Here is a 25015-nt window from a genome sequence, read left to right as displayed (position 1 = left end):
GAGAGAGAGAGAGAGAGAGAGAGAGAGAGAGAGCGCTAGTGCTAGTGAGAGGGGTGAGTGAGTGTGCGCCTGGTGAACAGGGAAGATGGTACCAAGAGAGCAGAGGAAAGGCAGAGATTTGGACGGCAGTGAACTGGAGTAAGACACTTCATTTAATCTGCTTATTATTTTAATCTGCTAATAAAATAATAAGGTTTATAATAAAATATTGATTTGCTTGACTAGAGGTGTAATTGAAGAAACCAAACAATAAATGTTCAATACAAAGGGAAAACTTGGGGTCAGTTACTCACTAAAAACCTTGTTGATTTGTTTTTTGTTTGACCTAACAATTGACATTGAGATTAATTCGAAAATAATCTTGATGGGGATATGTTTCAACCTGTATATATAACCTCTAAAATCTAAATGCTAAGGATTTGTAGGACATGTACCAGAAATATTTTTGGTTTCTAAATAGCTATCCTGGGCTATATGTGCCCATCTGGTGACATAGCTATGAGCTGTTCCAATGAAATGAATCAATGGACAAACGATGGTAAGAATGTCCTATAAGGAAATTTGAGGTATGTCCCAGAACAATGCGGGTGTTTGTGACATGATCTTGTCAAACCACTGGCATAATATGGTATAGCATGGATTCAGGGATTCATTCAAATGACAACTCAACCATTAATTTGATTTCAGCAGGCCTATCGTTTTTATCTTAGTATAAATAGTGAAATCAGTGTTAGTTTTGTTTTGAATAAAACCTGGGTTATCATTCTCCCCGGCATGATGGCCCAGTAGACCTACTGAAGTCTCATCGGCATCCCCCGTTATTATAATGCAAAAGACGCAGCTTACATGTCATTTTACAACCACTCTCAAAGAACTCTGCAAGTGTCCATATCCTGACCACGGGTTTTGATATTTTCAGATGTGCTGTGAGCCGGCAGAACCAGTCTAGATTTCCAGCTGGGTTTGAAAAGTATCAGGAATCAAACTCTCATCCGAGAAATTCCCTGAAAGAGTTCCCCGTTCTCTCCTCACCATGGGCAATGCAATATCCCTCGCCATGGGAACAGGTGACGGCCATCTGCACGAGTCCACGCAGCCCTCAGAAGACCCTCAGGAGCTCCAGGACCTACGCGGATACAGGACCCCACGCTACACGTCTCTATCTCGGGTTCACGTGGACGAGGCCGAGCCCCTGCTCCCCGGGGGCGTCCGCAGTGCGAGGAGCCTCCACAAAGCCGGGGGCACACGGGGAGACCCACAGAGCCGGGAGGGCGCGCCGCCAGCCAGGCCCACCGAGACGATGCCTGCCCTGGTGCTGCAGATCTTGGTGCCCTTCCTGCTGGCTGGGCTTGGCACCGTCTCGGCCGGTATGCTGCTTGATCTGGTTCAGGTGAGAACAGTGAGAAGATGAAGGGGGAGCAAGGCTAGAGCCCCCGTGACTGTATGTTGTGTTCATCTGAGACTCAGCCTGTATGTTAAGTCTGGGTTTTATTTAATGAAATTCATCTCCTTAATATTGTCAATGTTTACCATTCAGAAATATATACAGCTTGTGAAAGTAAATATGTATTATTTATGTGTGTGTGTGTGTGTGTGTGTGTGCGTGTGCGTGTGCGTGTGTGCTTGTGTGTGTGTGCCTTAAAGCACTGGGAAGTGTTTCAGGAGGTCACAGAGATCTTCATACTGGTCCCTTCAGCATTGGGCCTCAAGGGAAACCTGGAAATGACCCTTGCTTCCAGGCTTTCAACTGCTGTGAGCACTTGCAAATGTTAACACATCAACATCTTATATTGTTTATTGTCATGAGATGTCCCCGCCTTAAGTCATTTATATTTTTGATCTCATTGTGAAAATCCTCTTCCAGGATTTTCACAATGGCAGAGAAGTTCAGTATCCAATGTTATCGTTTCAGCCTCTGACACAGTCCCCATTCATAAGAATGCGACCCACTGCTAAAATTAGTATAGATCTTTTTTGAGAAAGAATACCAACTGTCATTATATTTAAAAACCCACCTCAGGCTGAGCATGCAGTGCCCGGGTAGTACTATAGACTACTAGACTATCGTCTCCTCTGTAATAAGTGGATCGAAAGGGCATTCCCTGAAGGCCCGGGAATGTTTTCAACCGTAGCTGATTGGCATCATGTGAATGAGATACTTGAGGGTTGAATATAAATACCCCGATCTATTTCGGCATCTTTGCAGCTTGCACCGTCTTTAACAGTACTGTACAGTACTGACTATCACACACATGTTTTTTACTTGATAGCAATGTTATCAAGTTGATCTATCAACTTCTAACAACTTCCAAAAATTATTGTTCATGGCTGAGTAAAGATTTGTCTATGGTGGGTATAACCAAACCCTTGAGTATTGTGAACCCACTGGTAATGTTATAACTAATAATTAAAGCAAATATATAATCTGCTGTTGACAGGTGAATACTGGGAAAATGGAAACGGCAAGAGAAAGGAGGAGTCTGATCATCGGGAATTTGTCTCTTAAACAGGTAGAGGATTTTTTGAAAGATATGCATTGCTATGATTTGGTTAATTATAATGATCTACTTTTTATAATCAGTTAGTTAGAAAAGAGCTGGTTCGATCCTCCGTGTCTGCTCCCCACTTGTTGTCATCCTTTAGGTAGAGGCCTAACCTGTGTAACTTCTATCTTTCAGCCGAAAGTTGAAAGATAAAGACTTTATTATCAATCATTTAACCAAAAACATGAGTGGGTTGGCAAAGAACTCCTGTTCTCGAATCAGGCTTCATGTTATATATATATATATATATATATATATATATATATATATATATATATATATATATATATATATATATATATATATGTATATATATATGTATATATATATGTGTGTTTATATAGAAGACACTTGCATATTCAGTTAGTGGGTCACTTATGTGGGGGACACAGGGGAGGTTCCTTATTCCAAGGCCCAATGCATAGGTTGTTTAGATTGGTTAGTGCATGTAGGATGATTCAACCCCATTTTAGCAAAATCAGCTGAGGTCTGTGTAATGGGAAAATTCGGTTGCCACACATGTGAGGTTTCCCTAACTGCCCCTCTGTGTCCCACCGTAAAAGCTGTAATAGAGCCCCTGTTCCAACGGGGTCCTCTTTAGCATCTGGGGAAGGTCAGAAGCCAGGGATCCAACTGATAAGACACGGCTACATCCCCCTTTAGGACCTCCTGAGGTGGTTTATCGATGCTTATACTATAGTTTATTGGGGGGCAGAGCTGAGTTCTGAGGCAGTTCTGAGCATGCCTGATTCCCACAACACCTCTTTCTAAATCACAAACTAAGATTTTGCTGTTGCTTCTGTACAAGTGATAATAAAGTCTTTATCTTTCAAACTTTGGCTTCCTCTACCTCCCTTATTTTTTGTTGTGTAAAGTGTTTATCCACAACATCAACTTATCAATTGAACTGATATAAAAAATACACATTGTAATAAAGGGGTTCACGGCTAAAACATTGTATTAAAGTCTTGTTCAACAGAGTTTAATCTCTTTACTGTCACTCTTTTCCCAGTTGCAGGCCACTGTACTGGGTCTTCTGGCAGCTCTGATGGCGATTGCTTTGGGATGGATGGCAGAGGGTCAGATGCCCTTTAACCATGCCCTCCTCCTGTGTTCAGTCAGTCTGGCTACTGCCTTCATGGCCTCATTGCTACAAGGTAAGGCCCAAGCCTGTCCTCTCCCTGCTTACTTTGGTAATATCATTTTGATAATGAACATTGTCGTGGCAATTTCTTTATGAGATTTTGGAGACGAAGTATGCAAGCCAAGACTCTCCTCTCTGGCAGGGTTAAACCTGATCATATTGTAACTGAGTTTTTCAACACAGTTTCAGGCCCTTAAGAGTAGTAAATATCATATCCCCCTATGAGGTCCCCCGGACCGTAGCTACTTCCGGTCTGTTTAGTGGGTGGGGGCCGGCTGTAGAATTATGTAGCATTAGTCATGATATATCTAAAATATAGTAATGGTCTAAGAAATACTTACAGCCAATCAGCATGTTGTCGTCGGGTGGTTCACTGTTGCCAAAGAACTTGATGGTGTGAACTGAGTTGGCCTTTTGGAGCGTTGCATGGGGTATTTATAACCCCGGTCATCACCCCCACCCCCTGCGTCATCGGGCTCCAACCCATAGACCCAGGGGTCCCCTTACCTCTGTCACTAATTGTATGTTCACACCCCCCACCTAGGCACACCCCTCTTTGTGAATGATCATATTAATACCACTCAAATAGTAGCGACCGATAAAAGATGTCTTAATTAATAGAACAGTATCTTAGTTTCATCATAGTTAGTCATCTGTGATGTTGTTGTAGCATTTTTGTTAACGACTTATTTAATTTACTTCAACCAGCTATACGCAATAGAAATCGGGGAGTCTGGAAAAAGTAATGACAGAGACTTTATTGTTACCCACAAAATAGGTACAACAGAGCCGAGCATGTGGTTTTTCAAAAGACACACTGACTGGGGCTCCGATCCCAGTCCCTCTTATCCACCCCAACTGAGCTGTCATGCATGTTATATGACCGTCCTGGTATATGTTCAAAATGGCCTTACATTCCCTTACGTATGTGCTCATCTCCTGTAGTTAATCTAAAAATGGGAGGATGTCAGTAGCCTGGGCCCCAAAGTCCTTGGCGCCTTATCAGGCCATTACTCTGGGTCCAGGTGTGGTTTCTCTACATTCCACCATTAATGTTTATGCCTGATGTATATAGGCCTGATAATACTCATAGTTAATATAAAAGTAATGGTTAATTTCTCCCACAATGTCTGTAAACAGCAAACATCTCACTGAAGGACCTAGTGTTTCCCGCATCACGCACCTGCAGACACCCTGATAGTAACACACAGGCCAGATACTTTTATTACTCTCTATTCCTAGTCCTCATCCTGGATCCCACAGTCTGGCCCCCACCAGAAATTTGGAACAGATTAACCCCACCTGTTAGCCCCCCCCCCTTTCTACGAACACACACGCACGCACGCACGCACGCACGCACGCACGCACGCACGCACGCACGCACGCACGCACGCACGCACGCACGCACGCACGCACACAAGACCCCTGACCCCGTGGACCATAAGGCCTCAGCTAGCTCAACCACATCTGGCATTTCTATTACTGCTCTGTATTCCTTCTCTCCTTATGGTAATCATAGTTAGACCCAAACACCAACCTTTTAACCCCTGTTCTATGGTAAACCATGATTATTATTAGGCCTATATATCTAATGGTAGAAAACATTTAAAGCGTCTCTGGATTCTGATCCAGGGCTTGACACGGTGCCAAGGAGTCTGGGGTCAGAGCATATGTTGGACCCCCCCCACAGGTGCAGGAAGCTACGGGGTGATGAAACTGGACTGTATTTTATTGAGATGATGAAACTGGTTTCATTCTCAAACGCAACAAAAAGTTGTTTCTGATTCGAGTATTTACATTTATGTATATGCCATTTAGCTAATAAAATAATAAGGTTTATAATAAAATATTGATTTGCTTGACTAGAGGTGTAATTGAAGAAACCAAACAATAAATGTTCAATACAAAGGGAAAACTTGGGGTCAATGAAACGAGTGATAAAAGTGCAAATATCTTTCCATAAATGATTTGAATGGGAACAATTCCAAAATAAATGTGTCACATCTTCAGGGTACATATTACAAAATGAGCAATTGACATCAATGTCTAATTTAAATCTTAATCTTGCAAAAATAGTTTAGAGGGATAGTAACGGTGCATAATCTTAAAAGATACCTCTTTCATTTTGTTAGTGATTAAATGGTGGTAAAGTCCAGATTTTCTTCCAATTAAGGTCAGATACAAAATTATTCCAGTAGGCAACTACATATGGGACAGAGACTACATCATTTTGGAACAATGATCGTATTCCACAATTATTGTTACGGGGAGAAACAAACCCCACCAACTGCAGACTCGGTAGGGTCAAGAGGTAGCAAAGTTGGCTCAACCCCTACTGTACTTCTTAGAAGCATCACAACTCCTGTAGGGATTGCATCCATGACAATAGCAAATTCCCTTGGAGGAATTGGAATACCATACTCCAGCATGTAATTTAATTGAACAGTTTCCATTTTTGTACATAGTTTTGATTGCATTGTTAAAGTATGAACCAAATCCAAATTTCTCTAAGGCATGGAAGATACATTTATGCTCAATTGTATCGAAAGCCTTCTGAAAAAGAATAAGACTTTCATCTAAACATAAATCTGAATAGTCAATTAGGTCAAGAACTAGTCTGACATGTTTGGAAATGTGTCTGTGTCTCATAAAACCTGACTGGCACTCATTATTAAGAAGGCAGATTGGACGCCAGTTATCAATAAGGATTTTATCTTTCCTAGGTTTTGGGATAAGAGTTATGAGGCCTTGATTAACGTGGGTTGGAGGGTTTCATTATCTATACATTCTAAAAAGAGCCCGAGGAGGAAGGGAGCAAGTTGGTCAGAGAATGCTTTCTAAAATTCAGAGGTGATACCCTTTCGTCCCAGGGGACTTATTGAGTTTGAGATGTCCAATAGCAAGTTCAACTTCCCCTAGTGTTATAGGTCTGTCACAGAAGTCTGATTGGTCGTTATCAATTGTTATGGTTTCAGTGAGAGAATCTAAGAATTGGAGGGGGGACTCATCGCTGTAATTTGATTGATATAATGTGCTATAGAAATTAGAACAATACAGAGCTATTCTTTTAGGGTCATCTGTAATAACATCATCAATATTCAATTTCTGTATAAACTTGTTTTTCGCACAATTTTTCCAGTCGAAAGAAGTAAGCACTATTCTGCTCCCCTTCCTCAAGCCATTTTCTTCTACTTCTTACAAAGGCCCCTTCCGCCTTCCCTCTATATAATTGATCCAATTTATTTTGCTGAATAATTATGGTGTTATTTATGTAATCTGTGTCATCTCTGATATTATTTTTTCCTCCTCAGCTCTTTTAGCTTTAAATATAGAACTTCCGTATGCTCTTAAATATTTGGACACCTCAAATATAAAAAGTTCCCAACTACTACTAAATATTTTATCAATTAAAGCTTTATGCAAAAAGCGTTCAATTAAAGACTGAACCGTTTTACAACCTTGTGCGTTAGGATAGAGCTATTTAATTTCCAATATGAACCCATTCTCTGCGAAATATTGTTGTTATTGTTCAGTGAAATATTTATTGAGATAGCTTTGTGATCCGTTAGGGGTATTGTAAGAATATTGACCTTAATGTCATTATTGTCTAAACAGTTGGAAATCAGCCAGAAATCTATTTGTGATAAACTACTACAAGCCTTATTACTCCAAGTATATGAACTCATTCCAGGATTCTTTTCTCTCCATATATCTTTCAAGTTGAATTTCAGCATAAAGTGCGTCAAGTTAAAGGCCATATAATTGTAAGCTCGAGGAGGATATCTATCTAATAAACTATGTAATGCTATGTTAAAGTCACCTCCCATTAATATTAATAAATTTGGATATTTCGACAACCAATGTGAAATTTGGATTTCCAAATCATCAAATAAAATGTCATTCTCTTGTTTTGAATTATACTCATAAATATTGACGAGTAAAATTATAGCATCATTTATGTCAACATTCCAAAAAAGTAATGACCATTTGGGTCACCCTTAGAATGTAAAATATTCCCATCGAAACAGTTCTTTAAAGTAGCAGCACCAGCTGCTCTTTCTGTACCATTCGAGAACCAACTGTCATTCCCTCATTGTGCTTTCCATAAAGATGCATCATCTATAACTGAATGTGTTTCCTGGAAAAAAGAAAAGTCTGTTTTTTGCTGCTTTGCAAATAAGAATGAAGCCTTTCGTTTAAAATTCTGTCTCAACCCCCTGGCATTAAAAAGACAGTCTAACAATGAAAGGTGCTATAAAATTACAGCAAACAATTTCTATCCCTTAATAATAGAAAATATATTCTAAGTAACAGTGTTAAACAATCTCCCGAACCTTAACAGTAAGAAAGAGAAAAAAGAAGCTTTACCCACAAAAAGGTAATAAATGCTCAGCACTTAGGTGGAAGCAGGAGGAGTGGTGTAGTTAGTTCAAGGTATGCATCATCTTGGGAGGATGTGTCCATTTGAGACCGGCCGGACGTGTTTATTTTGGGGGCAAAGATGGACGTACCTCCTTTCCATCGATTATCACACGAACGCCTGCAAAGTCTGCTTTTTTCCCTTCCTTCTTCGCAGCTTCTATTATGGGCCACAGTTTGTCTCCTAAAGTTTTGTCCGCAGAAGTCAGATCCTCTACAAACATCAACTTATTCTTCGTCAGGTATTCGCAGGTCTTCGCCTTCTTCCACAGGAGGTCCCGCGTGGATCTGTTTGTGAAGCGGATGATGGTCGTCCTGGATCTCCTAATATTTTCCTGGTACCTGCCAAGCCGGTGAACGATGTCAATGTCCTCTCTGATCTTTGCATGGGCATCAGGCATCATGGAGCAGCAGATGTTGATGACTTTGGCCTTGATGTCCTCCTGTTTCTCTTCCGGGACGCCATGGAACCTGAGGCTCCATTGTGGTGGAATTAACCGAGATCTATCACTTCGACTAACTAAGAGAGAGGATAAGAAATCGAGGGGTCCGGAGCAAGTATGCCAAAAATACTTTATCGTTAAAAAAGGCAACAACAAAGCCGATAGTTTACAAAGCACTGCCGGTCAACAGATCCCGGCGTCCTCTTTGTCCACACACACAAAGCAGTTTCTTGTTTGGCGCGTCCCCCACAATCAGTCATAAATTCCTCTAAGCGAATGGTCAACAAGATAATCTAGAACACCAGGCTGAGGTTATGGTAGAAATTAGCCTTACATTTTATGTTAAACTATGATTATTATTAGGCCTGCATATCATATAGATACCCTAATGGTGGAAGATAGCTGATCACCGTTGTGCTGCTGGTTCTCGAATGGTACAGAAAGAGCAGCTGGTGCTGCTACTTTAAAGAACTGTTTCGATGGGAATATTTTACATTCTAAGGGTGACCCAAATGGTCATTACTTTTTTGGAATGTTGACATAAATGATGCTATAATTTTACTCGTCAATATTTATGAGTATAATTCAAAACAAGAGAATGACATTTTATTTGATGATTTGGAAATCCAAATTTCACATTGGTTGTCGAAATATCCAAATTTATTAATATTAATGGGAGGTGACTTTAGAACACCAGGCTGAGGTTATGGTAGAAATTAACCTTACATTTTATGTTAAACTATGATTATTATTAGGCCTGCATATCATATAGATACCCTAATGGTGGAAGATAGCTGATCACCGTTCCCCTATATGTTAGGTGTTATGTGGCGCCAGTGAGTGGGTTCTCTCTATTCTTATTTGATGTACTTTCTGAAGACAATGCTGACATTCACACATGTACATCATCTCTGTTTGCATAGAGATAATATATGTTCAAAAGGCACAGTTGTGACCTAGAAAACATGAGAATATGCTGACATCCACACACATACATCATCTATCTGTTTGCATAGAGGTTAATATATGTTCAGAAGACACAGTATGACCCAAAAAAAACATGCTATGCAAATCAATATTGTATGAAAGTCCAACTTGGTATTGTTTAATAATTGGGGGTTTAAGGAGCAGGACGAGAGTCATTCTGCAGAGTCTTTGCAAACCTTACTCGGCTTTGCTGTCTCTCGTTTGCGGGTTACAATGAACTCTCCATCTATACTTGACCCGGACTCTCCGATTCCTCTTGCGTATAGCTAGTTGAAGGGATTTAGATAAGTCGTTAAGAGAAATCTACGACAAGGTCAGCCCGCATTGACCCCGTAGCGTCCTGCTCCTGTGGGGGGTTCCAACTTAGGCTCTGACCCCAGACTCCCTGGCACCGTGTCAAGCCCTGGATCAGAATCCAGAGGCGCTTTAGATGTTTTCTACCATTAGATATATAGGCCTAATAATAATCATGGTTTACCATAGAATATAATCATTAATTTCTTCCACACCATCTCCGTTGGTATCTTTTAGCATCATTGAGTTTGAGTTCTAACTCTGACAGTTTCTGCTCATTTTTTTCAGTAGTAGTTTTAACCACCTTCATGTCGATCTTCAAAGAATCAACCTCCGCAAATGAAAAGTCAATAGACTTCTTCAGGGCGTCAATGCTCACTGTGTTATCGTTGATCATGCTTCCAAGGTTATCTGCCCGCTCATTGATTTTTGTTGAGATTCTCCCAGCGATGTTGTTCTGTAACTCATGCAGAGACATTTCTGCTCTCTGCTTTTTTCCTTTTGGCTTGACTGGTGTATTTGGGTCAGAATCTGGCAACGGCATAGCATCTGGGCTCTGTTCGCGGCCGCGGACAGGGGCGTGAGCATAGCCATGGTCGGGGTTAGCTGCAGTCGAGGTTGTAGCTGCATAGCTAGCATGTGTTTTGGGAGAGTTAATAGGTACACCAAAAACCATACCATCAGTCGGGCGCGTTGATTCTTTTTCCTTCCGTTTTGCTCCTTTATCGGAAGGCTCCATGTTGCTTGGGAAAGTGCAGGCTCCTCATTCCTGGGCAGTTTAGCTGATGCTGGATTAGCAACGATGCTGTAGTAGCCTTGGCAGCAAATACGCTACAAACTTACTTCAATAGGGTGAATTACGGTGTTAAAAGGCCGGGAGATGGAACGTTGTAGTTCACGAGACGTTTAGAACATAATAGGGGAAGCAAAAAGTTGTTGTTAAAGGTTGTATAGGTGATTTGCTTTTTTGGCCATTTTTGCAAAATTACTTGAAATCCTTATCATAACCCGCTTACAGCCACTGAGTTAGAAGTACTGACATGAAAATTAAACAAGTCAATCATCTGTGGAACGGGCAGGGCTCGAAAAACTCCAGCCAATCATTTCCATTGCCACCGAGTTGCATTGGACAGTAAGTACGTCAATCAAATGGTCGTACTGCACTCCCCCTCCCCCGCGCCCCGCGCGCGACCCCTTCGTGCAGTACTCGTGACCCAGAGCTCGTGACCCAGAGCAAGCTCCTGTTTGTTGTTATCCTGCGGTAGCTACTGGAACTAGTTAATCCACATTTGGACCTAGCAGTAGAAGACAATTTCCATGGCAGACAAGACGCCACCATCCCCACCACCACCACCACCACCACCACCAGCAAAGAGAAGGAAAACTCTTTTTCAGAGAGTAATTGATAATAAAAACGCTGAAAGAGAAAAACTGAAATCAAGAATAATCCTAGGCGCTGCTTTCGAACGTTGGCGGCAACTGAAGGACGAGAAGGGTCTAAAAACCGATGCTTGTGTGGCGGTTGACCTAGTTTCAAAGTTTATACCGTTTATACTCGGTAATACCGGTGTGGAGACGAGTGTATTACTCGGTGTGAAAATGTCCACACCGCGGCAACCCTAGTGAAAACCAGGACTTGCAATACAATTATATGAAACAAACATACATTTTCTAAAAATAGTAATGATTTATGTGACCGTTTAATGTTTATAACATCTGGTCCAACCATTGCAGCGAGAACGTATTCTCAGCAGGGGGTGCTGGGAAAAAAAAAACTCAGCCTGCACTAGACTCGCAACTCGTTACATTGATAAAAAAAGATGTATAGCAGCGCAGCTCAATTACACCAGTGCATGCGCGGACAGTTGAAAATCGATCGTTCACATCCAGCTGCTCACAGAACAAGTTTAGCGCACCACCGCTACCCTCACACTTTTTCATATAACCTTTTTTCAGCACTAGGTCATATGAGCATTAAATAAATGCTGCGTCTCAAAATGCCTTGGACAGCAGCGAGGATGACTCGCTTTGCCACGGGCCGAAACAGTTCGGAGCGACCACAGCCAGAGCGAACACAGCGGGGCAGAGGATTGTCAGGAATAGTCTTTGGTGTACACATCAGTACGGCCTATTTGCACTACTGTTTAGTGGCAATGCAGTGTTTTATTCGATGCCTTTTTATTTTCGTATATTATTTCAATGAATACAATTTATTTATTCATAAAAAACGGATCTGGTCTTCAAATCTTTTTTCCAAATATAGGTCGTCTTACAATGGGGTTTGTGTTTATAATCGGACCAATACGGTACAGCGGGCGCTCACATGACGTTAAGCATTTCCTGGTGCATAATGTGACGCTTCAGAACCTAAAATCCCGTTTCTCCCCGTTGACACGACAACACATAACGGGCGTTTTCAGAAATCTCCACTTTGGCCGGAGTTTTTAGAAATGATCGTTTTCTGTGATGAGACAGGGCCTCGGACAGGGGGTGTTGCAGCACCCCCAGCACTCCTACTTCCCGCGGTACTGGGTGCAACTTACAGCTGAATGTAGTGCCATGTTGTTAAACGAAAACCTACGCTAGCCTGGCTCGCTCTCGCGCATCTCTGTTCGCGCTCGTGCATGATTGCGCGTCCAGGTACTTGGAATGGGTGGAGTCAGAGTCAGCGTTGAAGGAGAGGGGGTAGGACCATTTGAGTTGTGTATTTTCAAAATCTGCTGGCGTTTCGCAAATCACCTACCCAACCTTTAAGGGACAGAGCTTGTAATTTTGCTTAGCCTCGTAGACAAGCGTCAGCCTTGGTCGCCATCTTGCCTCGACCTCGCAACATACCCATCGTCTTCTTCCGAAATGCGTGTGTCTCACGCCGAATGCGTGAGACTTGAGAGCCCTGTTACCGGTATATTATCCCGGATGTTGACAGTCGCAGTTCAGCAAAAGAGGCGTAGAAGAAGAAGGGGGCCGGATGTTGACACTAATGCCGCGTTTCCACTGCAGGGTGCGGAACGGTTCGGTTCGCAAAGGTGCTGTAGGGAGGGGGTGGTATAGCCCAGCTCTGTTCCGAGGTCGCGTTTCCACCGCAGACAGTACCCTTTAAGGTAGGCCGGATGTCGATCGCCGCGGCAGCTATGTAAACATCGTAAACAACGTCTTCCTCCTTGTTCGCCCCAAGCAAGCGTTTTACGCGACATGTTAATTGTAAAGAATAATACCTCGAGGCTACTGTTTGTTTGTTTTTATCCCCACGTCGCCCGGAAGTGATGATTCTGTCGACCAATCAACGGAGGGGATGTGTAGCTAGAATTTCCCGGGACCCTTTCAGGCGTCTCGTCTCGTTTTCAGTACCCCAACGGAGGAGTACTGAAAACGAGGCCAAAACGGGTACAGCTAAGTCCGTGTCACGCCCACCTTTGGCGGTGGAAACGCAACCCGTACCGCACCTTTGCGAACCGATCCACCCGCAAATGGCGTGTGGCGAGTGTTCATTTCCATCCCTGACACACACACACACACACACACACACACACACACACACACACACACACACACACACACACACACACATAAACCCACCAAAACACTCCTCTGCACAGTGGGCAAGAATTCTACTTACGGTACCCCTCCTCCCTGCGCCCCCTACAGTCCACCGGGTGTAACTGTCTTCTAAAAACGCTCAATATGGGGTATGTGATTATCTTCTAATGAATAATAGACATAATAGGCTTTAAAGTTCAATGTCTCTTTTATTTAAAACATGTCTTTCATTAACATAGGGTGCATTTTAAGGTCAAATTAATAACATTTCTATCTCACTCTCTTGAACACCTGGTTGAGTGTGGCTTGACGAGGTTGGCTGCTAGCACCAGCTTCAGGGGCTGTGGCAGCTCGTGCCTGCGAGCTTTCTACCAAATGTTTTGCATTGAGATGGTATTTAAGGGTTGACTCCGGTGATAGGAAAATGCCTCACTACAGAGATTGCAGATAACCGTGTTCCTATCTACAGTTCCGTCTGGGAGTTGTTTATACTTGAATTTTCCGTTCACGGGGCCGAGCAGCGTCTTCTCGTCTGCCTCCAATTTGTTTCAACGCAAATGACGCACCGGGTCAAAGAGCACTATAGAAGCGCGATTAATCTGCGTTAATTATTTTTTCTGTGATTAATTACTTGAAATTAACGTGGCAATTTGACAGCCGTAGTTTAAATTAATATTGATATAATAATACTAAATAAAAAAAATGTACATCTGTATGTCATTGCGGGCCGCCAGGATTGTTTCTGCGTGCCACCATTGGCCCGCGGGCCGCACTTTGAGAACAAATGCTTTATAGGAACACATGAAACATGTAGGCTTGATATCCACAAACCCATGGCATGGAGACCGATACAGTACGTACAGTGTACAGTGAGTACAGTGTAGCCATAGGAAGCAGAAATATAAGGGTATAATGTAAACATAATTTTTAATGAAGAAACAGTTCATATCACATCATAGTACACATATTGATTAAATTCATATTGATTGAATTCTTGTTCTACACTTCTAAGGCGTCATCATGGTGGCTCTGATCCTTGGCTCCAAGAAACTGGGTATAAACCCGGACAATGTGGCCACGCCTTTGGCCGCCAGTTTCGGAGACCTCATCACTCTTGCCTTCCTCGCCAGCTTCAGTCGGTGGTTCTACGGATGCCTCGGTAACAAAAGTAGCATTATGCCCTTAAAACATTTTTATCAACCATGTAATTTAATGGAATCACTAAATTGAATTTAATCTCAAGCAATGACTCCATAATGAAAACATGACATCTAATTACATTTCTTTATTTTCCATAAGGGAGCATGAAAAAACAAGATAAATATAATGTTTGTGCTGAATCAAGTTTTCCTTATCACAGAGCCCTACTCCTATGTGTTGGTCCTGGTGAATGTGGTATTACTGTGTCTTATCCCGTTGTGGGTGGCCATCTCATCCAGACAACCAGCTAGCCGTATCCTCCTTCGTAAAGGCTGGGAACCAATCATTACAGCCATGCTGATAAGCAGGTATTCACAACCGTTTCAGATCACCACCTTCATCTGAGTTCAGTAAAATCAGTCACTCTGAATGAAAGTGTCAGCTAAATGAGAGAATAGCAGGCTGGTAGTAAGTAAATGATCAAATTGAAGTTATCGTAGTAGTTAATAAAAATGGTATGAGTTAATACAACTCATTGGTTCACCTCTTCCTTTCCAGTTTGGGAGGACTAATCCTTGACAAGACTGTAACAAATGCAAACTTGGCAGGAATTATAATTTTTGTTCCGGTTATAAACGGTGGGTTCTCTTCCATCCCTAAATCGCTTATATCAATACAAATTAACCAAGAAAAGATGAATGGCTCATTCTTTTATTTTATTTATGTCTTCTCTTCTCCCATGATTACTTCCTTCATGTAGGGATTGGAGGAAGTCTGGTCTCCATTCAGTGTAGTCGTATTGCTACGGCCCTGCACATTGGCAGCTCCCCTGGGGAGGTTCCAGAGGGCCGTAAGGGACCCTGCAGAGCCTGCCACATGTTCTTTGGATCAGGTAGGCTCTCAATGGGTCCACATTGTGGATAAAAACCACCACTGTTGCTCTTCCTCACTCTTTACCTTTCAATAATAAGGACCTAACAACGAGTATGGAAGGAATTAACCATTACTTTTTATCGCGAGCTATGAGTATTATCAGGCCTATATATCATATAGATACATTAATAGTGTAAAGCAGCTAAATCACCTCTGAATTCATAGGAGAGACTCGACATGGCGCCAGGAGAACTAGTATGCATGCTGTGGGTGGGCCTACCATACTGGGAATAGCTTGGTGTGTGAGGATAAAAAGACGGGGATCGTATACATCCAGCAGTGCTTTGCAAACTACTCTGCCTTGTTGTTGCTTGTTCAACAATAAAGTCTTACGTCATACTTGCTCCGGACTCCTCGATTCCTCATGCTCTCTAAGTTAGTAATTAGAATCGTGTGGTAGAATTATTTTCTACCACACGAGACGTACGATGTAGAGATTTTCTGTATTAATTAATTTCTATTAATAATCCAGGGGCAAACTATCGATCGGCCCAAGTGCTATTCCTATTGGTCATCCCGGGTCAGCTGATCTTCTTATACACGATTCATCTGATGGAGGGCGCTCACACGGTGCCGACGCCGTTCTTCCTGTTCATCTTCCTGGCGGTCGCCCTCCTTCAAGTGAGTAGGTCTTGCCTTCCTGGTCCGGGAAACTCCAGGTACTCCCAATCAGGGAGAGAGAGAGTGTCTATGGGGACGGAGAGACAAGAGATAAAGAGGAAGGGGAGGGAGGGATGCAGACTTAATTCATGCTTTTTCCCCCCCTTGCTTGGCGAAGATGCCGTTGAACAGCAATAACTTGACATCACAGAACTAGTTGAGCCCGGGAATTTTCTGCTGGCCTTACCCCTGGGGAGGTCCGCATTGTAATGTATGGTGCTTTCCTCCTGTGATCAGCGGCTACTGCTACTTGTTAAAGGGGCAATACCGGTCAGTAATGAAACAATCCTAACGGTCTCTCTTGGCTTCACTAAAACCTACGATACCGATGTAATTTGTCAAAAGATTTTCATTTTACAAATTGTGCCTAAGAGTGCTTTGCGTGAACATGCAAAAACTTTTTTGAAAGTATTTGTATGACGATTCACATATTTCTTCTATCCTCAAACTCTGCACTGACACGAAATTCCATGAATCCAAAAGATAAAAGTGCTATACTGTCAATGTATAAAGTGGCAAGTGGATGTTTGAGTTTGACCAAACAATAATGTTGGTGTAAATCTCTGCACTCTATTTGCCTCCCTTTTTAAGACGGGGCTTAGGTTCATTGTGACTGAGAATGCTTCCCTGCTGCTTAGAGAGCCCAATTATTAAATTCCTCCCTGCTCTCCACCGTCTCTCGGGGGCGGGAAAATCATTGGTTTGGCTCTTCTTGTTTTCCCCTTCCTATTGTTTTCTATTCCCTTAGTATCTGCAGTGTCCTTGTGGCTCTGGCTGGTGGGGCTGTGTGTGTGTGTGTGTGTGTGTGTGTGTGTGTGTGTGTGTGTGTGTGTGTGTGTGTGTGTGTGTGTGTGTGTGTGTGTGTGTGTGTGTGTGTGCGCGTGCGCGCGTGCGTGCGTGTGATGTGATCAAGTTGCTGGGGCACCAGTGTGCTCGAGGCATACATAGAGAGATAGAGGTTCATTATCATTTACTCAGAGATTGAATCAGCAGAAGAAATAGTAGAGAGGGGGATAACAAGCAGGGCAGAGATAGAGGGAGAGATAGACAGAGCGAGACAGAGACAGAGAGAGCGTTAGTAGTTGTCGCCTCTGTGCCTTAATATTCTAGGTTACGCTAAGCCATGCCATGTTCAAAGTGATACCTCCCTATCAGGGAGTACCGGGAGCTGATTGGGAGTACAAGCTTTCAAAAAAGAAAAAGCGTACATTTTTACATTATTCACTTGAAATTGTTGAAAGGCCATACATTACTCGTTTATGAATATTAATTTCGCAAAAATAACAACAATAATAATAAATAAATAAAGGTTACCACTCACACTCCCTCACCCCAATCTGTAAGAATTGAGGTGGTGGCTTAACTTGATAAATAGTAGACCGCGATTATGACAAATGTTTGGTATGGCATACTAACCAGGTTCAAGGCAACTACTGAGACTTTGCAAATGAATGACATAGCTTTGCAGAACCTCTTTTGGAGTCACTGTGTTCTTATGTGGCATCGCAGAGGAATCAATGTGAGAAGTAAGAAAAGGCCTCCACATTGTGTCAATACGAGCCTGCTCACAATCCATCGACGTCCAACTGTCCATTGTATGTAATCCCTCCTCCTCCTCCTCCTCCTCCTCCTCCTCCTCCCCCTCACACCCCCCAGGTGTATTCCTTGCTGTGTGTGGCCGACTGGTTGGTTCCTTGGCTCTGGCAGCGGGGGAAAGACCCTGACAGCTTCTCCATCCCCTACCTCACTGCCCTGGGAGACCTGCTGGGTACTACTCTGCTGTCCCTGGCCTTCCTGCTGTTCTGGTGGACCGGGGAGCCTATCAGCACCTCCTTTGAATGGTTCGGACGGACCTGACTGTCCTTTTGGGTCCTTTTAGGCATATACATCATTCTTATTGTACATATACAATATTGCTTGGCAATGAGATGCTGTTTGAGCGACTCGTGATTGAAAGGCTACTTTATAACATATTTAATTAACTTTTTCAATTTTTTGTCCAGTTTAAAATGTTATGATATTCTTATGAAATATGGACACTGTCAAATCTGCGTTGATGGAATGTAAAAGACATTCTGCAACAAGTTATGGAGGTGTATTCTCTGCTGGGGTCCCCGCGTATGGCGTCACATTAGTGCCATAATTCACTAATGTGATAAAAGATGCATTCGGGCGTATTACATTATTCCACACGCGTAGATATTAACTGCGAGCGCGCAAATGATCTCTGCGCGCGCAAAACAGCCTCTCGCGCGCGCAAATTACCTCAGCGCGCGCAAAACAGCCTCTCGCGCGCGCAAATTACCTCAGCGCGCGCAAAACCTCTCGCGAAAGATGTTTTTACGCTCTCGCTCGAATTTAATTTTGGCACTATGGGGGAGGGAACCAAGGCAGGGCGGGCTTTCCTATGATTGGCTGTTTCTGAAGCGCGATATTTGATTGACAGCCCTCCTCAGCTCTCCTCTCATTCAATTCTGAATTGTACAGTTAATGGCTGAAACGATAGTTACTTATTGTAACTCTAGATTCTATGAGTATAGGGGCAGCCTTTTAAGGCTATCGATATTGGGTTATCCCTAGGCGTGAGCCGTAGCACTGAAAATTTGTAATCCCCGACCACCAACAGCGTCGGCCTCAATAACGTCCGCGTGCGGCGTGCCTCAACGACGTCCGCATTTCGCAGATATAGTCGGGCGCCGGCGGACGTTCTGCTCCCAATAAACAGCTTTTCTTCAGCTATTTAAAGGACAATGAGGCCGACACTTCAAAGGCTGCGCCTATACTCATAGAATCTGGAGTTACAATACGTTCAGCCATTTACTGTACAATTCAGAATTGAATGAGAGGAGAGCTGAGGAGGGCTGTCAATCAAATATCGCGCTTCAGAAACAGCCAATCATAGGAAAGCCCGCCCTGCCTTGGTTCCCTCCCCCATAGTGCCAAAATTAAATTCGAGCGAGAGCGTAAAAACATCTTTCGCGAGAGGTTTTGCGCGCGCTGAGGTAATTTGCGCGCGCGAGAGGCTGTTTTGCGCGCGCTGAGGTAATTTGCGCGCGCGAGAGGCTGTTTTGCGCGCGCAGAGATCATTTGCGCGCTCGCAGTTAATATCTACGCGTGTGGAATAATGTAATACGCCCGAATGCATCTTTTATCACATTAGTGAATTATGGCACTAATGTGACGCCATACCCGCGTATCCAAATCCACCGAGACGCACTTACTCCAGAGCTGACCTTCTGAAGCTTCAACACGCCTGCCAGACATTTGACTTATCACTCGATCAACTGGATTTTATACCAAAAACTTTGATAAAGAAGACAATACGGAGGAAAAGAGGACCCAGAGGAGGAATTAGGAACAGGATTAGGAGACAAGGGAGTAAGCTACCGATACTTGCTTTCACTTTGTAAAATGTGCGATCACTGCGTAATAAGATGGATGAGCTTGCTGCACTGTGTCAAAAGCCCCGCCCTGCACTTGGGTCGTCAGATCATAATGTAATTTTACTACTGCCTAAGTATAGACAAAAATTTAAAACACACAAAATCCCGACCAAAACCATCCAGGTCTGGAATAATGATTCTCTAGAAAGTGACGTGTGTCCCGAAAGGACCCATTGTATTGATGCATTTAGCCGCTCCAGAATCAATCATGAAAAGGACACAAAACCACGCTGTCAACAAATGTTACTTCACATATATATGCGTGCCTTATCTTATTATGTCGAAATTTAGAAGCACTCAAGATATGTCTGCGTCAAATTCAAAGTGCGATCAATGGTAAAGAACACATAGACGGGGGGAGACATGGGCTGCATGAGAGGGCCACTGTGAGGAACACAAAGAACGTGTGTCTCTGTATGCCCCATGGTAGGCCCTAGTGTACGACCTCACGCCATGCAGACCTGCTGATAGCAACACAAATGCCTTTGTGTTACGATCCCGAGGCCCCCATTTTGGGGGGTGGGATTTACTAATGATGTGGTCTGTTTTTGGGATATAAAACACTTCGACTAATTTAAGAGAGAGTAAAAGAAATCGAGGGGTCCGGAGCAAGTATTGACAATAGACTTTATCGTTTAAAAAGCAACAACGATAACAGCCAAATTATTTGCAAAGCAATTTGCCGGTCAACGGATCTCGGCTTCTTCTTTATTCACAAACACACACAAAGCAGTTTCTTTGTTCGAGGTTTCCGCCCACAATCAATCATGAGTTTGTCTAACCAATTTATCAACAAAATAATTTAGGACACCAGTCTGAGGTCAGCACGCATAAACCCCGTAGCTTCCTGCCCCTATGGGGGGTTTCTTCCAACATACGCTCTGACCCCAGTCAAGCCCTGGATCAGTATCCAGAGACGCTTTAAATGTTTTCTACCATTAGATATACACGCCTAATAATAATCATGGTTTACCATAGAATATAATCATTCATTTCTACCACACAACGTAAAACAAACACATGTTGAGGCTGGGTGTCTTCCTTGATGGGGAGAGTAATAATAATAATAATGCATTGAATTTATATAGCGCTTTTTCCTAGACACTCAAAGACGCTTTACATTGAAGGGGGGGACCTCACTCACCACCGCCAGTGTGTAGCACCCACTAGGGGTGATGCACGGCAGCCAATCTGTGCCAGAACGCTCACCACACACCAGCTCGAGGTGGAGGGTGAGGGAATTAATGAGTCAGCCAATTATACAATTATACAGGGAGATGATTAGGGGGCCAGATTGAAGGAGCCTGGTTGGGCCAGGACACCGGGGGAACCCCTACTCTTTGCGATAAGTGCCCTGGGAACTTTTATGACCTCAGTGAGTCAGGACCTCGGTTTTACGTCTCCTCCGAAGGACGGAGGCTTCGGACCTGGGTTAGTTCAGGCCTTGCTATAAAGATGTCAAGCCAGGTGTGAATCCCAAGGTTGATCTGCTTAAAGTGTAACGTAAAAAAAAACATGTTGAGTCTGGGTGTCTTCCTGGAATGCGGAGAGTAAAGGCAAAAGTATAATTCTCTTACTCCGTAATCCGACTTTGATTCTACGGAGACCCCTCGAGCATTCACAGTTCTCCGTCGGGATCCCAGATACGCAATGCAATTCGCCGCCCGATCAATCTTATATGTTGACTACTAACCATGTAAATAGTGTTGTAAATAAACTTCCAACGCTTTTCAAATCTTATTTGGTGTTTTATTGGTCCTTAACGCACAAATTAAACAATGTACAAAGTAAATAAGGTGCAAAGTCCAACCGGGAAAAAGTGATTCCGGAAATGATTTTGGTAGAGACCAAATTCCAGCCCTTGCAATCTTCGTCCGTCTCCATTGCGTCGACAGAGGTTGAATAATATTGCATGCGCACGTAAGCTACGGAGAGGGTCTCCAATGGGCCCTCCGATGACGGAGAGGTCTCTCCATGTCTACCTACAGCACTATACGGAGGAGTATAAACCGGCCTTAAGGTTTCAGACCTGGGTCAGTTCAGGCAATGCTTTGAGATTTTATCTTTCATGTCTTCCAACATGCATAGTTAAAGTGTTAAAATGTGGTTTTATCTAACACACTATTCTATGAATCCCCTTAAACATATTTATGTTGGTAGCATTATACCAGGGGTCGGCAACCTTTTCATCATGCAGTGCCAGTTTAAAAATGTTCTCGTCAATGAGTGTGCCTTAAGCAACAATATATTAAATATTAAGCTGAATTATGACACAGCGACCAAAAACATTTCCAGAAGACCTGGAATTTTGTAATGTTTTTTTTGTTATATTTGCAACATGGGATTACAAATTATAATTATATGTGTCCCATCTTAAAACACCACTTTCAGAAACTAATTTAAAAACATATTTGCAATGTGAGAAATGTAAAAAACGAGAATATATGAGTATGTTGGAACCATCCCCATCATATCTTTAAGACATGTACAGCTTTGCAAAACCATGTGACGGCGATGCATACAGGCCACTTGTAACAATATTTTAAATATTTTCTTCTCTATTAATCACAACCAGGGACGTCCTTAGGGGGGGGGGGGGTAAATTAGGATGATTCCAGGCGCGCTGCACTGTGTCCAAGAGGACACTGGTGGTATTATTAAAATATATGCAAAAAAAAAATAATAATTATATTTTTCGGATTAAATCATCAAATTAAGGTGGTTTGTTTCGTTGTTTTGTTGTGGTTTGTTTCTCCATTTTACAAAATCATTAGAAAGTCTTCACCCTATTATCACCCCTCTCATTTTTCATTATTTGGTACAGCCCAAGTCTTACACTATTGCAGAGCAAAGTAGCAGCCAGGCAGATCATTGTGAAGCAAGTGCAGACTGCTAGTGTCTTAAACTAGCAGTCTTAAGTCAGTTTGTGTGTCTCCCGGTCGGTGAAATGAAGAAGTCAGGTTGTCAGGGGAGGAAAGAGAGAGAGGAAAGGGCTCAAAGCGGTCGACAGTTCGTCACCCAGTTTTTTTTACCAAGAAAGGTATATTCCTTCCTCTACACTTTCCCAACAACCTGATAACAAGCCTAGCCTAGCAGCTAGCGCTACTGTAGCTAAAATAATTACAGCCTGCACTGGATGATAAAACTGAAATGATCGTTTGCATTACCATTCACATGATATCCAATAGCCTACCTATCTACAAAAAACCTACATTATTTTTACAAGTCGAGCGGACTATTTAATATCTCCCGTATGCAGGTGTTGCCAAGCAACGTGGCCTTCATAGGGTCAACGTCTTTCCTGGGTGTAAATTAACACTTTTTAACCTACACCCTCCAGCCAATCAGAATCGAGTACTCACCCAGACCATGGTATAAGTAAGGAATAATCACCGAGAGGCCGGGCAATAAACAGTTTGATATGCCCGGCTCGTGGACGGCTTACCGCCCGAGACGAAGTCGAGGGCGGTAACCTTCCGCGAGCCGGGCATATCAAACTGTTTATTGCCCTGCCTTGAGGTGATTATTCCGTTTATTCTACTTCGCGCCGGCCTACATAATAAAACAATTCAAATACTTTAATAATTTGCCTTTTTCTTATTCGTATTGCATGCTTATTAAATGTATACTCTGTTTAAGTTCATCTCCCTCGAAAAGTAGTTCCCTTTAGAACTACGGTGAATAACGTTAGCTCAGCTGTAGGTAACTCGTTTCTATAGCAACCACACAAGGCTGGATCTGATCACTAGTTTAATAACGTAGTTGCTACATTCGTATCAAGTCAGCTTTAATGACGATCGATCAAACACGCACTCCTTGGTTTATTTTTACTATGGACCTCATGTTGGAAATGTATGTGATAGAAAATGATACAAGCGGCGTATTGATCTACTGTGCTCAGTCAGCAGCAAGTAGAACCGACAAGTCAGCGGGCAATACGCCGGATTAATGCACCCCTCCCAGCCAATCAGAATCGAGCATTCTTAAATGAAGTAGAATAAATGGAGATAATGCGATGATTAACATTCCATACTGCATGCCAGCATGATAATAACATTTATGTAAACAGATTTTGAATATTTTGATTGGCTGCATTACAATATTAGCAGACATTAAACTATGGATGCTTACATTTTAGCTGACTTTTAGGTTTTAAGTCAGCTAAAATTACAAGTAGTCTACCCTTAGATTAATAGCTGCTATTTATTGTAGGCTAATGCAGCAAATCAAAACATACAAATACATATTTAGTCATGCCCAGCTCAATCCAATAGACTGTTGACAACATTGTTTAATATGTTCAGATATATTCTGAATAATATGATGTATCTTAGAGTCAGTGCCCTCTTCAAGCCATGATGATCCGACATAAGAAACTAGTGAGGTTGAAATAGAATAAGGGGAGAAGGAGGACAGTCTAAGCAGAAGCAGCACTGTCACAGTCTATTTGCTTATTGCTGTCTATAGTAACTACAACCCAGGTAAATGTGTAACTAAATACTAACTAACTATCTAGTGTACAAAGTAGCCTAGGTAAGTAGGTAGTTTTATCATGTTGTTATACAGTTGTCATTAATTTTCTTCTGATGATAATGACTACCCAATTTTGACCCAGTCTAACCCAATATTTAATGATTATAAAATGTGAATGATTATATAAAAATGTAGGCTAAATATAATTGTATTTTCTTTTGAAAATATATATTTTTTTTTTTTGGGTGGGGGGGGGGCTCCATAACTGAATTCTGTCAGGGGGCCCAGAATTCCTAGGGACGTCCCTGCTCACAACTTAGGTTTAGGCTACAGACTATTAATTGCAAAAAATCGGTAGTAATGATTATGCTGCCGCATTGTTTTTTTTTCTCAAGTGTGCCAATGATTATGCTGCCACGTGCCAGTGGCGGCACGCGTGATAGGGTTGCCGAACCCTAACCCTAACCCTGCATTATACTGATATGATGTGGATAGCTGTATATTATCACATGTCAAATTAGTGTATGGGAATGAATCGGAATGGTATATACGAGATACGCTAATTATTATTGTAATAATTCAATAATAAAAGTAGTAAAACATACTTTTGTAAATCGAACTATAAATGTTCTCTCTTCATTTATCTTCATTTATCTATTTGATACTTTCCCCCCTCATCTGTTTCAATGGATTTCTACTTAAATATATATATTTGTTAAATTGTTTAATCCTTTATTTATAAATACATTCTTTAAATTGGTTAATTATCAAGTGTGAGGAAATTAATTGTTTCCATGGCCCAATTAGTCCTACATGCTTTTAAGTATCTTCAATCATTTTCATCATCATCTTTTTAATTAAAATTGTATCAATTGTCATTAGTTCTTACCGTTGCAAAGGATTCAGACACACACCTATGTGGAGGATCCAGCGATGGTCCAAGTGCAACTCATCTTTCTGAATGATAGGAGGAGTCAAAGTGGGGGAGGAGGAGGAGTC

At 42.3% G+C, this 25015-nt stretch overlaps 1 protein-coding gene across 1 annotated transcript; it reads left to right on the top strand.

Annotated features, from left to right (window-relative positions):
- The first annotated feature begins 1000 nt into the window (after positions 1 to 1000).
- Positions 1001 to 18210, top strand: LOC115551486 (solute carrier family 41 member 2-like). The gene is made up of 10 exons (XM_030367269.1): positions 1001 to 1390; positions 1645 to 1752; positions 2439 to 2510; positions 3556 to 3700; positions 14380 to 14526; positions 14728 to 14875; positions 15066 to 15145; positions 15268 to 15399; positions 15913 to 16061; positions 17757 to 18210. Exons 1-10 carry the CDS (start codon positions 1034 to 1036, stop codon positions 17955 to 17957), a joined length of 1539 nt encoding a protein of 512 aa, XP_030223129.1. The 5' UTR covers positions 1001 to 1033; the 3' UTR covers positions 17958 to 18210.
- The last annotated feature ends 6805 nt before the right edge of the window (positions 18211 to 25015 follow it).

The sequence above is a fragment of the Gadus morhua genome, chromosome 9 (assembly GCF_902167405.1).
Source record: "Gadus morhua chromosome 9, gadMor3.0, whole genome shotgun sequence".
In the NCBI taxonomy this organism is placed as follows: Eukaryota; Metazoa; Chordata; class Actinopteri; order Gadiformes; family Gadidae; genus Gadus; species Gadus morhua.
This window is presented reverse-complemented; position numbering and strand designations above follow the sequence as displayed.